The following is a 16576-nucleotide window of genomic DNA, read 5'->3' on the forward strand; positions in this document are numbered from 1 at the left end:
TTCAAGTACTTTGTATTTTAATAAATCAATAATTGACACAAATGAGAAATATATGCTAAAATTTTCTGCTAACTAACATTTGTTCCAATTTAAACAAGAAACGTTTGCACTCCAAAGCATTGGATTAAACATAAGCTGCAAGTTACAACAAACTTTGTTTCAAGTTAAAACTGTTTTCCAAATTGTAACGGAGTTTTCTACTTTTCAAATAATGTCGAAAAAACGTGGAAAAAGTTCCTCGGCTGCCGGCCAAGGAAGATGGGAAGCGGGACTAATGGCTTATTCATTTGAAGAGGTTTGGTTTTCAGAGATTTTTTTAAAAAAATTCTCATTTATTTTTAATTTTCCTATAGTTTGTCAAGTAATATTTTTTGTAGGAAATCAGCTTTTATATTTTTTCATTCTTGTGTTTAATCAGGATTCCTGGAAAGCCAACATACAGTTTATTGTGGAGGGAGATGTACTTGATGAAGCTCACATTAAGGCTCTTCATGACGTTGTAAAAATTCCACAAAGAAGATTGTTTAGCTATCTTCACAAAGATGATCTCATTAATTTGGTATATAGTTTTTTTTTCCTTTTTGTGCTACCTGCTATATTTTTCAAATATTCTGTCATTATTAGGTTAATGAAATTGGAAACCCCAAAAACAAAAAACCACCAAAGCTTCCACAGTTTTATGAAATAACAGAAATTGTATTTGGTCTCCAAAATGCTGGCCAGGAAATTCCTCTTCCATTGTGGGCAAAACTGATAAAGTTTGGCTTAATTAACATCAAAGAAAGTGATTTGCACAGAAGGGAGGAACAAAAACAAAAAGGCGAAAAGGATAAAACGGGCAAAGGATCAGGTCTGATTAGGAAAATTCATGTTTTTTTTACTAATATTCTTATAGTAACAGCACTAATTACTATGTCTTTCTTTTACCTTTACATAAATATGTTAAGGTTTATCACAAATTGTTAATTGTCAATTATTTGTGTATTTATTTAGGGAAGAAAAGGGCAAGAAGCAAATCCCCAGGAAAGACTAAAGGTAAAAAAACACCAGAGCCACAACTTCCAAAAAAAGACTGGAGTACTTTGAAGAAACGCGGAGAGGACAATGACGACAACAAGTTTATCGGTAAAACTCCGAAAGAAATTGTTGAATAATCCCTATTTTCTGACATGTTTTGTATTGCTCCTAAATTAATAATTCTGTTTCATATTTGATTTCTTCCAGATGATGAACCCGATGACGGACCAGAGCACTACATATTTGTCAGTGGATTTAAAAAGCCACAACTTTTCCCCATTCTTATTGAATTGGGAATAAATATTAATGGTGTCATCAGAATAGAATCAGAGTCGTATGACGTGTTGGCGAAAAATGATGAATCACTCAAGGCTGCACTAAACCTTGATGGTAATTGTCAAAACTAATAATGACAATTTCACAACATGTCTTATTTTTTCTGATTCCCAATCCTGTTTTAAAAAATTAAATGTTTAATTTATAATTTTAACTCTTGTCCCAATTTGTGTTTTTATAAATTTTTATTTTGAATCTTGCAGAGGAAGGCCAAGCAGCTGCCATGATGAAACTGGATTCAACGACGAAAGAACTTGGATTGTTCTGGAAGCTGCTTCCTGTTGTACTTGAGCGAGCATCTCCAACCTCACGCTTACAAGATCTCAATGTTCAAAAATATGTTGTTGCCAATGCTGTCCTTCCAACAGACTGGCAAGATGCAGAAAATATGGTGAATATTTAAACTAACCGCTGTACTCATGTGTTTGAGCTATGAAGATGTATTGCACATTGTTGATAATTTTGAAATTTAATACGTATGGTTTGCAGGATGGATTTGGGACAGCATTGTTTGAAGAGCTTGCTTGCAAAGTTTATGACTCCCTTGATGCCCAACGACAATATCTCAACTATCTAAAAAACTTATGTCTCATCCACATTCCTGTGCATGGGGAAAAACCTCAATTACAACAAGAAGTTCAACCAAATGAACAGAGGAACATTCCATCAGCTTCAGGTGCCAATTCAAATCTAAAAATATTTTTTCTGCTTTGGTATTTGCAACAGTTTTGATAAACTTTCATTGTATATTAGGTAAGAGTTTGTTAAATATAAACTAAAATGAAGGTAGAAGAAATAATTTTCCGCCTGAAGCCGCCTGGATGAATTACAGACAGCCGATAAAAATACAGCAAAATTGAGAAATTTTCATCGTTTTTCATAATTTTAAGTTGTTATCGGTTACCCATTTAGATTTGACAAATTTTTACTTTCTGACAAATCAAAAACTTAAAAAAAATGACTAAAGTTTTAATGTAACTTCAGGAAAGCGAGATAAAGGAAAATCAACACTGGAACCTCCTTCAGGTCCTACAGATGAGGTCATTCCACCAGTTGTTCCTCGTCTTAAACAAGAAGTTGATTTGAGGTACTACCAGGATCTGATGGATTGCATTCCAATGGAATCCGTTAGTGTTCCACTGGTAATGCACTGCATGCTTGAACAGGTAAATGGGCCCTGTTAGGACAGAGGTCTTGATGTTACAATTTATAATTAAAATAAGACTTGTTCCTGTGGCAACACTTGTATTGAAAGCTGCATTCTCATTTATTATGTTGAAAGTAATCTTTTGCGCAATTTTAATTTAGGTTTTAGCAACAGAAGTTGATAAAATCCCCCCAAGTGAGAAGGAACCTGAAAGTCGGTCGGATGGAATTCATCTCGCACTTGCTGAATGCATTTCAGATGCTTTGGAAAATTTGTGTCTTTCTGAAGAGGATGAAATGGTGACATTTTGTTTAATTAACTTGTTACTGGCATTATACCATGAAAATTTGCATGGAATAGCAACCTTGATTAACCTTGTGGTCACAGTTGTCCATTTTCCATGCAGATAGTTGAAAAAGATTTTCCATCCTACAAACGCAAGAAAGAAGTTTTCCTTGAAAAGAACAGGAAAGTTGAAGGACCAGTTTTGCTTCAGTTTGGCGATGAATCTGCTGTGAGGACACACCATCTAAAGGAGGTGGATGGTTTCAATCCACAAGAATCGGAAGAACACGTTTTATCAAAACTCTCGTATTCCAGGTGAAATATGTGTTGCCATGGTAAAAATTTCCATGCTCAAAAGCAATCGAAGTTAAAAAATGTTGTCACAGATTCATGAGGGACAGCAATGCACAGCATCACGTTATAAATGAAAGACATGCACGTCTGCATGAATTTCTTCAGTGTATTTCTTCTGGAGACAAACCAACTTCAATAAGCAACAATGAAATCGATCGAGCATTACGACAGTTTGTTTTTGAAAACATGGAAATTTCATATGTTGATGAAAATGGAAATATTAAACCACCTTCTCCGAATCAAAGTAAAAGGTTTTGATTATTTCAAAAACTATCAAAATTTTTAAAAAAAATGTCCAACCCCAACCCTTTGTTATTTTAACCTTTAAATAATTTTGTTGATATTTTTACCATGCAGAAAATTTATGGGATGATCCGTATCATGAACTTGTAAACAGATTGAGGACAATGGATGAGGAATTGTGTCAAAAACTTGATGGTGGGAAGAAGTAGAAAACCAACCCCCAAGTTCTCCTAAATATGATCTCTATTGTTTTAGCAGACTCGGATAAACTTGATGGAGAGAAAGTTAATTCGGAAAAACTTCAACGAGAACTTGATCAGTTTGTTGCTCCCAGAAGAATTTTAGATAATTATTGTTTTCAGGAAACCTTTAAGAGAAACGTTCTACTTCAGGCAAGCAGTTTGAGATATTTTGTCTAAATGCAGGATTAAATTGTTTGTTGCTGATGCTGCCAGGCATATTACTTGGTAATGTAAGGCTATTCTGGCAAAAAAGAAAAACTAGTTCGGACTAAGAAACTAGTTCTTTTTGCCAGAAGAGCCTTACATAACCAAGCAGGATTAAATTTATTGGCATCTTGTTTCCAAACCTATATTTCCTGGTTTGTAAAAACAGTTCAATGATTAATAATCTTGCTCAGAAGTGAACTCTGCCAATTTAATGTTGGTATCCATGCACTGGTAGGAATTGTATTTTATTATCATGAACTTACTCAAATGTTACCAGGTACTTGAGGAAGCACGACATTCGTATCCATGCATGGATTCTTACCGTCACAAACAAGATAACTCAACTCTGCTTGTATTCCACCACCCAATGACTGACGGTTTGAAGGGAACGATACAATGGAATTCCAGTTTGCATTCTGATGTTGGATTCAGGTGAAGCAGCAATTTAATTATTCAGCCGTGATATGAAACATACCAATCACTAAAGATATTATTTTGTTTTTTATTCAACGCATTGTTTGGGCTTTTTCATTGAAATATGGACATATGTTTAAAGAAAATACAGATATTGCATCTTGATTTCTTAAACAAAATTGCAGAAATTATTTGAATCATGTTGCTGGAGCAATTGAAGATTGGACAAAAGTTGAAGAAGACAGGCACCAAGCAGACCTGGTTACCATGGAGATGGAAAGAGCACGCCAGTCAGCTGAAGCACTGGAATCGAGGGAGGGTGGAACGCCTCCTTCAACAGCCAAACGACCCAGATCAAAAAGTCCAAAAAAAGGAAGTGAGCCCAAAAGTCTTATCTTACTTTTATTATAATTAACTTTTTGTAAGGTAATTGCCAAAAACATTTTACATTTAAAAGTATGAATAAACCTGACAGAAACCAAACAATATTTGCTCAAAAACCAACTGGTGTTGATATTTAATTCATGGCTTTAAGGTCGAAGGGGGAGTGCTTCAAGGTCATCCAGTAAGATCGGAAGTCACGAAGAAACCCAGCAATTTAGTTCCCCGTTCATCCACCCCAGATCACTCAAAGCAGAAACTGAGATCCAGGTCAAACAGAGAGAAGAAGATGAAAGATTGAAGAAGGATAAGGAATCCAAGCAATCGCAGAGAGCTGACTCAGCAAAACGTGGAAAAGGTGCAAAGTCAGCAGCAAGCAAAACCTCCCAGGATGGCAAGAGACCTGGTGACTGCCCTTCGATGACTCGATTTACATAAGTTAGTATTGGTGACGTACTAATTCATATTCCGCTTTAGGTTCAGGAAAACGACCAAAGTCAGGTCGAGGGTCAAAGTCAAGGTCAAGGTCACGATCAAGTAGCAGAGAAAGACAGGAAAAACCTGACGCGCCAGTTAAAGAAGAACCAAAGTTACCCTTCACAGGGTAAAGGCTTCCACGAGTTTCCCTCTTTATTGTTTTAAAATCCATGATGTTTATTTTTTAGTTATGACGTAGGCAACAACATCATTAACGTCACGGGAAATTCGTCTTTCCTCTACCCGTGCGATGGCGGAACGATCAAAAGTGAAAGAGTTGAATTCCAGCAAGGTTAATCCGTCATAGGAAGTCACCGTGTATATTAAAACTAAGCAAATTGATTCCAGTGGCCGTAACATATTTCGTATAAGCAAAACAGCGTGAAAGATGCAACGAACACATTACAGTATATGTTGTTTATGTTGTTCCAGGCCAGGTGTTGGTGAAGACAACTATTTACAAGGACGGTCACGTGTTCGTGCTTCATATAATTGACCCAAAAGATCTTGCTTCAGATGCTGAACTTGATGATCTTTTGAAAGAACCCTCAATAGAGAAGGCCGACATTGAACCAACAGAAAAAGGTTTTGAACTAAGTGAATCTGCATGTATGGTGTGATATGCACAGATTAACCGCAATGTTGGTGATTCGTTTCAATCAGACCCGGGTAACGATCGTCCAACCAGTGCCGAATTGCTGCAAGGGAAAAAAGAAACCGATCAGGTCAAAGGTCAAAGTTTGTTCGGGTCATGGTCGGCAGCGATGTGCGATGGAATGAATATTTCACTGAGCGCCCATGGACCTGACGGCATTTGCAGGGCTGCCAGTAAGCTGATCCCATTAATAAGTTATTTCTGCTTGTTGTATGAATGTCCTATGAATAAAACCTCCAATATTGTCGGAACAAATCGAAGCAATATTTGCAACTAGAATCAATTCTCAATCTTTTCAGGCCGCGCAAACATGAAATTGATGAAACTGCTTGGGGAAATCCCCCCGGCGAGTACTCCCACCCCTGTACCCCCGGGCATGGAAACACCCAAGAAAGGAAAGAAGTCACCGAGATCAAAATCACCTCGAGGAAAGAGTCCCAAAGGAGGAAAGAAGAAGGGGGATGCGGCTGACAAGGAGGCTGAGATCCAGAGGTTGGAGGAACAAAAAACTCAGGTGAAAAACGCGGGAAAATTTACATGAAAGAAGACCTCGTAAAATAAATGGTTTTCCTTTTAAGGAGGAACTTGAGAGGAAACTGCAGGAAGCGGAGGAGGCGGCGGAAGCTGAGAGGAAGAGGCAGCGGACTCCGACATTCCAACAAATCTATGTATCTTGTCCTGATGGTTTGAATGTTAGATTCCAACTAGATCCAACATCAGTGGGTAAGTTCTCCACTATATCCAGGATAACTCGAAACACGATTTATTCAGACAGCTTTTATTGCAAACTAACCACAAATTATCAAAACCATGCAATATGTATTGAGGCACGCAGGGCAATGTTGTACACCAAACTTGCCCAAGTTACTTCTGCTACTCAAACCACCTGGGACATTTTTACTGCGGTTTAACGAACAAGACAAACTGAAAAACAACAAAAGCAAACAAACACAAAACAACAAGAATTGTGTTCACCCAGGTTGTGGTTGCGGTACTTCCCCCACTAACCCGAACCCGTATTGAAGAAATTTCAGTGCAGTCAAAAGTTTTGAAAACTTTCATTGCATCTTTTCCTGTGTGATTAGTAGGTGACAAGCAAACGATTGTATCAAGAAGAATGCCTTCTTTGTCATTCCTTTGTTCGATCACACCCAAGGTTTGGCACAATGTTGTTACGTCACAATTCCAGTGGTTTTGGCTGAGGAATAAGTGGGATAACTTTGGCGACTGTTGCACGAAACTGCCATCTAGTGTCTTAAGTTGGTTGTTGCTGAGGTCGAGAGTTTTAAGTTGTGGCAGGTTTACAAATGTGGATGCATCGATGTATTCGATCCTGTTGCTTTGCAGATATAAAAGTTTCAAAGTTCGGCGAACGTGGTTGAAAATATGGCGGTGGAGTATCTTCAGCTGTGGAACATATTTATTGTTCATAACTAAAATGTGTTTAAATCATTCAATAGTTTGATGGACAGAGAACCTGGTTGTTGTCAAGATAAATTCGTTTTATTGATTCCAACCCGACGAAAGTTCCAGCATTGAGATTTTTTATTTTGTTAGAACTCAGGAACAAGGAATGCAAATTTGTCAGACCTTTAAATGTGCCATCTTCTATATTTTCGATGTAATTTGTTGAAAGCTGGAGTCCAGTAGCTGTTTTGCTGAAACAATTTAAACATTATGAATAGTTGCCCCATGCCAGGTTGCACGTCAGAGACCACGTGGAAGCGGCCAACCCTAAAAAGTCGGAGACATAGAAATCACGCTCTTGGTGGGGTTCGAACCCACGACCATGTACACACAGGGCTACTAAACTATGACAGGTGTGCTACGGAAGGTTGTCAGAGCGGGTATAAGTGGTCAAGATATACTTGCGGGTCATTCAACCATGACATCGCAGAGTTAATTTTATTTCTACAACTTTTGTGACGTGCTCTGAATGATGAGACCACTTACAAGTACGTGGTTTGGAACTGGCCAGTCTTCAATCTCCTTATTTTGTTGTTCGCAAAATCAAGATACTTGAAGTTTTCATGTGAAGGAAACTTCCAAATGTGAGTCAGACTTTTATTGAAACATCGCAACTGAAATATGATAAATATATTTAATTTAAGCTTGCTTAACTTGTATCACACAGGTGATTGATCAACTGATATCCACAAAATCAACTACACGATTATTATTTCAAATTTAAGCAACTTCTATCATCGCAGATAATAACTAATTTCATACATTGTTCTGAAACAATTGAAACGGTTGTTGCACTTACGTCATGCCTGTAGCATTGGCACGGACATGACAAAGCTTCGCAATGAAAACTACAATCAGCATTGCAACCAACGAACAAACAGAATATTAGAAAAACACAAATCATGACCTGATAAAACTGAGACCACCTCCTGACGCCTTCCCTTCTACATTGTGGTTTCCCCGCATTCCTGTTGCTTGTAATACAACCCTACTTCACCACTTGTGTGAGTCACCCAGCTTGCTGTTGTGACTGCTCGTTTTCTTGAAGAGAAAGTTTGTTTAGTTTGCGCAGCTGCCTATGTAAACACTTGATGGGAGAGGAAGAGGCGTCGTCTTTGGTGTAAGTGGCTCTGGGGCGCACGGCCGACACATGTCACCTATACTTGGGCGGACACATGTCTCTAATACTGGGCCGGACACATTTCACTAATACTTGGGCGGACACATGTCACTAATACTTGGGCGGACACATGTCACTAATACTGGGCCGGACACATTTCACTAATACTTGGTCGGACACATGGCACCAATACTGGGCTTGATTTTTTCACGGAAATTTTTTTGACCTTGTAGAGTAGAAGATTTATATTTTTTTAGCTTTCACCAGACTACAACCTTTGACTTTTGATTTTCATAATTTTCCCAGTCAAAGTAAAACAAGCCGAAGGACTTAATTGAAAACATTTTATTTAAAAATATAAAAATAAAGTAACATCATTCATTGCAAAATTTGCAACTCATCTTTTTTCACAAGAATATTAACTTGCACTTCTTAGTTTAAATAAAAACGACAGTGTGGTGTCACACAGTGTCCCAATTGGCACCTGGCTGTGGCAGGTGTCACACAGTGGCCCAATTGGTGCCTTACTGTGGCAGGTGTCACACGTTGGTTGTGTGGTGTCACAAGGTACCAGTTGCATAGGTTTTTCTGCGAACTTCTTGTCTTTGTCTTTCTCCTTTGTTTAACGCATTTTCAAGAAGTTTAAACATTCCATGATGTGATTTATCCTGTGTTTTGAACCTCTTTCTTTTACTCCGTTGCTTAGCAGCAGATTTGCATGGAGAAACAAAACATGCCTCCTTGTTTCTTGATATTGTCCTTATCTGTGGCTGCTTTTTCACCACCTTTAATTGTTGCTTCTTGGAATGACCTGATTTTGTTTTGTGTTTTTTGTGTCCCTGATTAGGTGGTTTACCCTTCTGAAATGCTTCTGTGTATAGCGTCATATGTCGGTTGTTTCTTGTGGCATTATCCCAAGCATGCCTTCTTTGCATGGCAGCAGCTAGAAGCTCTGGGTTGATGTTAGATGTATGTTGAGGCATTGCTGGTCCACTTGTTATAATGCCACGGGTGCAAAGCAAACCAAACACCATAATGCATAACAGCAGGGTGACCACTACACCACTCTGTGCTGCAGATACAAGTCCACCAATGTATTCCTGCCTTGTAACTTTATCCTCATCATCAAACTTATCTTCTTTGTTTATTTTCTTTTCATAGTTTTTAGTTGGAATTGGTTGAGGTTTGTTTCTGTGGATGACTTCATCGACCTCTTGTGTTATTTCCCATCCATCTGTAATGATATCATACCCACCTGATCCTGTTGTCTGCATAGAAATATAATCTGATGTAGTTTGCTCCAATGTTGTTGATTTCATGGCTGTAGTGTGTGTTGTAACTTCTGGGGTGGTGACAGATTCTGTTGCCTGAGTCGTGTTGTTGAAATTATCAGGTGTCGTTGTTGTCAAGTTGGTGCTTATGTTTCCAAAATAAAATTTTCGATGAAAAATGATTTTGCTGAAAAGTCCTGAATTAATCATTTCGTTTAGTTTGGGGATGTGTGAAGGTGTATTGTTTCTATGTGGCTTCTGTGGATTATCCAATTCTGGTGAATCTGAAACAGGATTATGGGTCAATGCATGCTTTACACTGGGCTACTTTGTTAAGAATGTTGGTGAAATTGAACAAACTTACTTTGTTTAATTGAACGAATTTCCCTTTTCCAGTTATGATCTAAATTTCTCACTTTGTGATCCACTGGCTTTGAGAAAGCACCAACAAACAGCAGTGCCTCCACAATAATCCACCATAAACCTATTTCCATTTTGTTACTTCCATTTATTTTCACATCCTTAGTTTCTTCTGAAACATAAGAAACAAAATCTTAAGAGAAATTGTTGCATGCAGTCCAGCTGTCTATTCTTGTCATGTACTGTAATGCGAAAATAACATTTCAAATCCACTGTGTTTTCCTCCACATTTGAAAGTTTTCCAATTACTTCCCTCAGGGAGCAAACACAATGTACTCAGCTTGTCCAACCCTTTCAATAATTTGGGGCAAGCTTCTTGACTCTATAACTGGTGCTTGAACAAATCAATACACTTAAGACTGGGACCAAGTGTTCTGTGGACATGTTTCCTTATTTGGATCAGAAGGAAGTTTTTTTCTGATACTATTTTAAGAAATGTTGTGAAGTTCTTCTACCAAGTCTTTGTATTGCGTAGACATCACCATGAATTCTATGTTAATTATGTTGCGTACTTCACATTTTTAAATAACACAAACCTAATGTACTTGACAGGTATCTTTATGTTTTAAAATAGACCCAGCAATTTAAGCAACGAGCTTTGCACAGATGAGAAAACATGTGTTTTTTACCTCAAAGTTTTCCATCCTGAAGCAACCACTGATGAATACAAGTTGATGGTGAAGCAAAGTTATCCGTATAAGACTATGGGAAGACAAAACACAGAACAAGCTCGGATGAAACCGGCCATGGATGAGGTTTCCAGGACAATCCTCTCAGATGGAACCGTCATTAAACTTATGAGAGATGGAAGTAGCAAAGTAAGGTCTTTTTGTCCAATTTCATAGTAATTTGTGTTTGGGTTCAATTAAATTATTACTTGTGGCCAAATGCTTTCTATGGTTTTGTTTGTAAAAATGTCCTACATCAGGTGTATCGTGAATGTGGAGTGAGATGATTATACAAAACAATTGTATTTTTGGTTACCTTAGAATCTCATTTATGTGAAGGTGTTGTATTGCAATGGAACCGTGTGTTGCAATCCTGGGTCTGGGCCATTTGACCCAAAGATCCCCAGCACCCCCCACAGCTTGCCGTCTGCAGTCAGTCAACAAGCTCCAGCTATCGGTGGAGACCAGAGGACGGCAACTTCAGCTGGGAGTAAGAAAGGTTGGACTGTGTCCGGAACGTTGGGTACAGACTTCAATAAAATCAAATTTATCATTCCCAGGGTCACGTGGCCGGAAGTCGAGTGGGAAAACAAACCCGGAAGCGACTGCTACCGATCCATCGGTTGCCGGGACAACGGCTGGTCAGGTTGCGGGTTTGGAAGTCGACGTACAGGCGAAGTGAGAAGTTCTTCATCGTTGCGGGTTCGAATCCCACTGACGATTTAATAATTGCACAAAAGGCCGATATTTGAGGCAGATTCCACCAACCTATTTATTTAAACGAGGGCCGCCAACTTGCGGGGGGTCACATTCACCAATATCACAAAATACAACATTTAGCATTCATCTCCACGCCTATGCTGGGTTACTTATTGTCACAACGGGTCACGGAATGTTTTATTTAATGAGGGGTAAGCCCCGGTTTAAAGGAAAACAACATTTTAGGTCAGAGATCGAACAGGAGCTCGCTTCTTCCTGGTTTACAACTTTCATGTCAGGAGAAGTTACTGTGACCAAACCTAACGGCTCCGTCCAGGAATTGGATCCGCTGCTGTGTTATGTAGCTACAGACCCTGTTACTGGAGAGGTTTGATGCCATGTCCCCTGGTTCTTAACATCCAGTTAACATTTGTGAATGCAGATAATGTTTTCGCGTGAAGACAAAGTAGTTCGGGTTGATCGTGCCGATGGAGGGGGGTCTGTCTGTGATCACGTTGACGGAACCAGAATCACAAGATATTGCAGGGAAAGGGGGAAGTCCCAAGACGGCGAGGAAGAAGAACAAGGTACAGTAACGAAGAAGTTAAATGAGGTACAGAAGCGATTTAATCAACTCTTGTATGCTTCCCAGCTTCAACTGCCCCTGTGTGGTACGTCAAAGTTGAATGTCCCGGCTTTGCAACGGTTACGTTCTGTCATGATGATTACTCATGCGTGACAAGTTTCGGTAGTGGGACGACTTTGCTAACCAACATAGACGGAAGTTATCAGGTAAGCTGGAGGTGGGTGGGAAGCAACTTGAATTAAACTTGTGATTCCACAGCTCTCACACTGGAACGGTGGAAGAATCGACATCGCCACCGACGGCGCTGTCGTGTATGTACCAAGACCCGATAATGACGTCATAATGGCAGCTCTATCTGCCGCCGAGGTTGGAGATTCTGGAAAGGAAGAAGTTTACGGACAACTACCTCTGCCGGGAATCCAACCCGTAACCTTCGGTTCTTACCTGATGCGACACGATGCCGAAGTTTGCTGTGAAGCTGTAGACCAAGAGGGAAATCTTTTCCAGGTTCACAAATATTTCACTTGACATATTCATTTTGCTTGAAACTTTCAACATGTTATTTCTTCTGCCGAATATATTTTACGTTGTTACCATAGCAACCCTGCTGTTTCAGGTAAAGAAGACAGGCGAGGTTTATGTTGTGGAGGAACCTCATCCTGAAGATGATCTTCCCACCAACGTTCACCCGACGAAGATTGATCCAATGGAACATCACCCACCAAGGTACCCCCCCCTTCTATTCAACCACGTCAACCATGACGTCATACGTTTTTTTTCAGGTTGTTCGTGGTTCACAACGATGGATCAGGCACGGAGTTACTCAGGTTGAAGGATGTGCAGGAATACATAGGAGACGCTCATCTTGATCCGACAACTGCGGTTATTAAAGAAGAAATGCCAGAAGATTCCAAAGTCATCGGTAAGTTCCATCACCACAAAAACCAGTTAAAATGTGTCATATTATCTCGAAGGGCTGACTGTCATGAGACCACATTACGGGAATAGTGGTGACGCATGGCTCATCCACAAAGAGGATGAGAGTATCGTTCCCAGGAATATCAGAACACGTGACCTCACACATTTCCCGCCAAAGTAAGATTCACGTGATCAAGGTTTTTACTGCATTGAAATTTACCCTTTTCACTTGTCCATCACAATTCACTTTTCCGAATTACGATTTGTTTGTTTAAAATCATGATGATTGTTACATCACAGAGAGGTGAAGACGACAGGTCCCCCTTTCGCCACAACACTTGGTAAAGGTTTGTCTGTCGGTTCCGCCCCAATGCCGTATCCCCCCCCGCAAACTCCGTCGTGTCCAACTGCGCTTGAACTCCGTCAACTTTTACAACACGTACCAATATCTAACGGTAGGTGGCGCTGTATATTGTGGCGATGATTTATATAAGTTGGTATATAAGAATGTTCGCATTGTGACGTAATCGAGCATGAATTGTTGAAACTCCAGACTCTCGCCAGCATCTCAACACGAAGTTAATCGAGTTCAGCAAAGCAACATACGAACATGAGTTGCAGAAAAACGCAGTGAAAGTTCAGGATCCAAGAACAAACGAAGAACAAATGAGAGCAAGCGACCTCCTCAGCCTCGTGCTGGAGTTTGACGATGAGGTCACTTCCGGTTTACTTCAGGAAAACTGAAATTACCTGGAATTCTTTCTTCACAACAGGGGACTCCCCGATCTCCCGTTGCGCCCCAGCCCTCCGGAACGAAGCATGGACCAGCAGCGCCGTCTGGTGCTGACCTTGATAATCAACTGTCGGTGTTGGTGAAGGTCAAATATGAGGCGGCGGTTGCACCCCCATCCCCCCCGGTGGTCCCCCCTCCAAAGGAAAAACTCACTCAGGCGGACTGGGAGAGAATAAGGTCACGTGATCAACTTCTTCTTCCTTTGGTGGTTTGTGAAGTTCCTCCTCCTTTGCAGGCGCGGGATCGAAGAAGAGAAATCTGGGAGAGAAGCTTTGAAGAACCGTGATGTCCCGGATTATTTCGATAGCGAGGCGGGAAGAGCTTGGCTTTTGTCACGTGCCCCTGACATGAAAAGTGCGTCACAACAACTCAGCAGCGACCCCAGACGGGACGGAACCGAGGCGCGCATGTTTCTCAACAGGGGTTCTTCCCCTACCCTAGGTGTGATATGACGTCATGTTGTAACAATCGGAATTCGCTGAAAAATTCTTGTGCGCTGCTATCTTGTGGTTACTTAAATAATTCAACACATGCTGCAAACTTATTTGCCAGAAATATTTTTTTTATTTATCAGATTCTGGGTCTTCTCATCAACGTGGGTCTGGGGCAGGAATCGCTTCTGAAACTCCGTCGAAGACCCGCCCAACAAACCCAACCCCCGCCCATGCAAGCGGAGGGGGAACCCCCACTAAAGTAAGGCCTGAGAACCCGACTCCCATCGCAGCAGCCGCCGGAGGGCAGCAGAGGAATGTTCGACCGAGTGAGTTCGGTTGCATGAAAACCCCGAGACATTTATATTAAGGTTGCAAACCACCCATGTATCCGGTTCGTGTTTGGGATGTGTTTTAATCGGAAACCCAACTTCTCCGTGATGTTCACTTAAACTATTTACCACCATGTTCATGTTGCCAGGTAACCCCACCCCGAGTAAAACCGCATCAGATCAACCTTATTTATCGCAACAATACCAACCTTCTCCTATCCCTGAGAACCCAACATCAGCTCAGAAGAGGGAAGGTAAGTTTGCACTTTTACCACTAGATGTCACGAGTGATCATTTTCTCTCCAGCGGGCCAAGTCACCCCCCCTCGACAAGGTTCGCAATCCAGTGACAACTGTCGCCATGACAACCTGTTGCCCCTGGAAACGGAAGCATCCGACATCGTGTTGACTCGAAGTCTGATGTACGACGCGGCCGGTCAACCGAGACGAGATAGAGTCCGCCTCCCCCTCTCCATCATGAGCGACAAACCCGCTTCAATCCCGAACACCAAGGTAGGAAATATCCCATGCTGCATCTTCCCCTCACGTCATCACGTCATTCCGTGTAGTTTATGGAGGTTGAGGATCCGGTCAGGAGGAGGGTTAATACGTCATCAATAGCCGGAGGATTGTCGCTAGGCAACGCAAAAGTTGCAGACCGTGGATTCCAACTTCTTCCTCCTGAGGTTAGTTTGTCCATTCATCATAGTTTGTTCACATTTGTATCACGTGCTTACTTCCAGTGTTTGGTCGAAACGTAAACCATGCGTTCAATATATTCCGCAATACGCCACATTATCATATCTTGCAACCCGACATTCAGGTCGTGTTTGGAGTGCTGCGGGAGGGAAGCACTTACACCTTTCCTGTCAAGTTGAAGAATACAGGAATTGACCTTTGCCGCTTCAAGGTCAAACAACCCCCTCCAGGGACAGGGATGAGGGTCCAATACACGCCAGGGCCGGTAAGAACCAAGTGCCAGTTTATAAGTTATCGCGCCTTCAACCGGAATAACTTTTCAAACAGCATGTGATTTGTCCGCCAGGTGGCAGCAGGTATGGAAGCGAACATGAACTTGGAGATTTATGCAATTGCCGTCGGTGTTGAAGGTGATTCAGGGGTCGGTGGAATCAGTCACATGTTGGAAATTACCACAGAAACAGACGTCTTACACCTCCCTATATCAGCAGATATCCTTAACACTGCAGAGTTGTTCGTATTTATTATAAGGTGTAGGATATGTTGCCACCTCTCCCATCCTAGTTGGTCGATTTCAGATTTCAAAGATTCAACAAAATGAACGTTTAACGATCAGAGTTAAAATATGACGTCAGTAATATAGAGAAGTTTTGTCTACACGCAAACTTGGATGATCAATCTTGTTGCATAATTCAATTTCAAAATCTCGTTCATTCTAATCTAGAAAATCTGATAATCTGCAATTTTAGTTCTGTTCTAATTTCTGGTTAAACTATAGTACTTTGTCCAACTGGAATTTACATTCGGGACAAGTTTTTGCTAAAACATAAATATCTTTGCAGTGGTAAACGGCCTGAATTGTGATGTAGATTTCAATCAAATGTGATATTAAGTCTGGTCATTTGCAGGGAAACACGCTGTCTCTATTTTGTCGCAATATTAACGCAAGGACAAATATTATCCTTAACTAGGTTTATTTTCTTCCCCACTGGTTCTGACCGCTTACGACTACGACAACAGAACCGATACCATGCCGACAGGCGGGAAAGCCCCTGGTGTGAGACTATGCTCAAACAAACCTCCTTCCAGGGAAGGAATTGTCCGGCCCTTGAAGATGGCGGCAAGATCGTAATGAGAAAAACGCTTTCTCTGGCAAACTCAAACACCTTTTTTGTGCTGTTTAAAATTTATTATTTTTGTGAAACAACGTTTTGGCGACCGTCAGAAAATCGTTTGATTTTTATTTGCTTAATTTTGAAATATTCAGATTTTCTTCTCTGTTTCCATTGTTTGTTTGTTTTCCAACGTAATAGTTTTTTAATAAACATCTTTTGCAAGAAAAAGTTATTGGTGGTTGTGATAATTTGGTCATCCTCCACAGCAAGATTACAATAAAATTAAAACCGATCGTTTCT

The 16576-nt window shown here is 40.6% G+C and overlaps 3 protein-coding genes across 4 annotated transcripts; 1 reads left to right on the plus strand and 2 right to left on the minus strand.

Annotated features, from left to right (window-relative positions):
• Positions 1 to 125: 125 nt before the first annotated feature.
• Positions 126 to 16499, plus strand: LOC145897396 (sperm-associated antigen 17-like). 2 transcript variants are annotated; one of them, XM_082985665.1, is made up of 43 exons: positions 126 to 295; positions 419 to 559; positions 625 to 850; positions 994 to 1125; positions 1225 to 1407; positions 1557 to 1744; positions 1843 to 2029; positions 2338 to 2519; positions 2662 to 2799; positions 2907 to 3100; positions 3172 to 3383; positions 3497 to 3577; positions 3638 to 3774; positions 4109 to 4263; positions 4431 to 4621; positions 4781 to 5032; positions 5104 to 5230; positions 5292 to 5395; positions 5536 to 5688; positions 5767 to 5931; positions 6058 to 6272; positions 6337 to 6481; positions 10673 to 10854; positions 11044 to 11203; positions 11265 to 11382; positions 11650 to 11791; positions 11846 to 11990; positions 12056 to 12195; positions 12248 to 12496; positions 12606 to 12715; positions 12772 to 12911; positions 12964 to 13084; positions 13208 to 13362; positions 13461 to 13621; positions 13681 to 13877; positions 13936 to 14141; positions 14275 to 14460; positions 14613 to 14717; positions 14770 to 14975; positions 15032 to 15148; positions 15286 to 15426; positions 15508 to 15652; positions 16151 to 16499. In XM_082985665.1, the coding sequence occupies exons 1-43, from the start codon at positions 212 to 214 to the stop codon at positions 16291 to 16293; spliced, it is 6861 nt and encodes a 2286-aa protein (XP_082841791.1). In that variant the 5' UTR covers positions 126 to 211; the 3' UTR covers positions 16294 to 16499. The 2 variants fall into 2 exon arrangements, with proteins under 2 accessions (XP_082841791.1, XP_082841792.1); XM_082985666.1 differs by having other exon boundaries at positions 3641 to 3774.
• LOC145897397 (uncharacterized) lies at positions 6494 to 8161 on the minus strand. Its single transcript, XM_082985667.1, has 4 exons — positions 8025 to 8161; positions 7712 to 7839; positions 7236 to 7416; positions 6494 to 7165 (listed from the first exon to the last, which is right to left on the minus strand). The coding sequence occupies exons 1-4, from the start codon at positions 8127 to 8129 to the stop codon at positions 6656 to 6658; spliced, it is 924 nt and encodes a 307-aa protein (XP_082841793.1). The 5' UTR covers positions 8130 to 8161; the 3' UTR covers positions 6494 to 6655.
• Positions 8906 to 10110, minus strand: LOC145898908 (uncharacterized). The gene is made up of 2 exons (XM_082987569.1): positions 10033 to 10110; positions 8906 to 9712 (listed from the first exon to the last, which is right to left on the minus strand). The coding sequence occupies exons 1-2, from the start codon at positions 10108 to 10110 to the stop codon at positions 8906 to 8908; spliced, it is 885 nt and encodes a 294-aa protein (XP_082843695.1).
• Positions 16500 to 16576: the final 77 nt, after the last annotated feature.

This window comes from Ascidia mentula, chromosome 4, assembly GCF_947561715.1.
Source record: "Ascidia mentula chromosome 4, kaAscMent1.1, whole genome shotgun sequence".
Classification (NCBI taxonomy): Eukaryota; Metazoa; Chordata; class Ascidiacea; order Phlebobranchia; family Ascidiidae; genus Ascidia; species Ascidia mentula.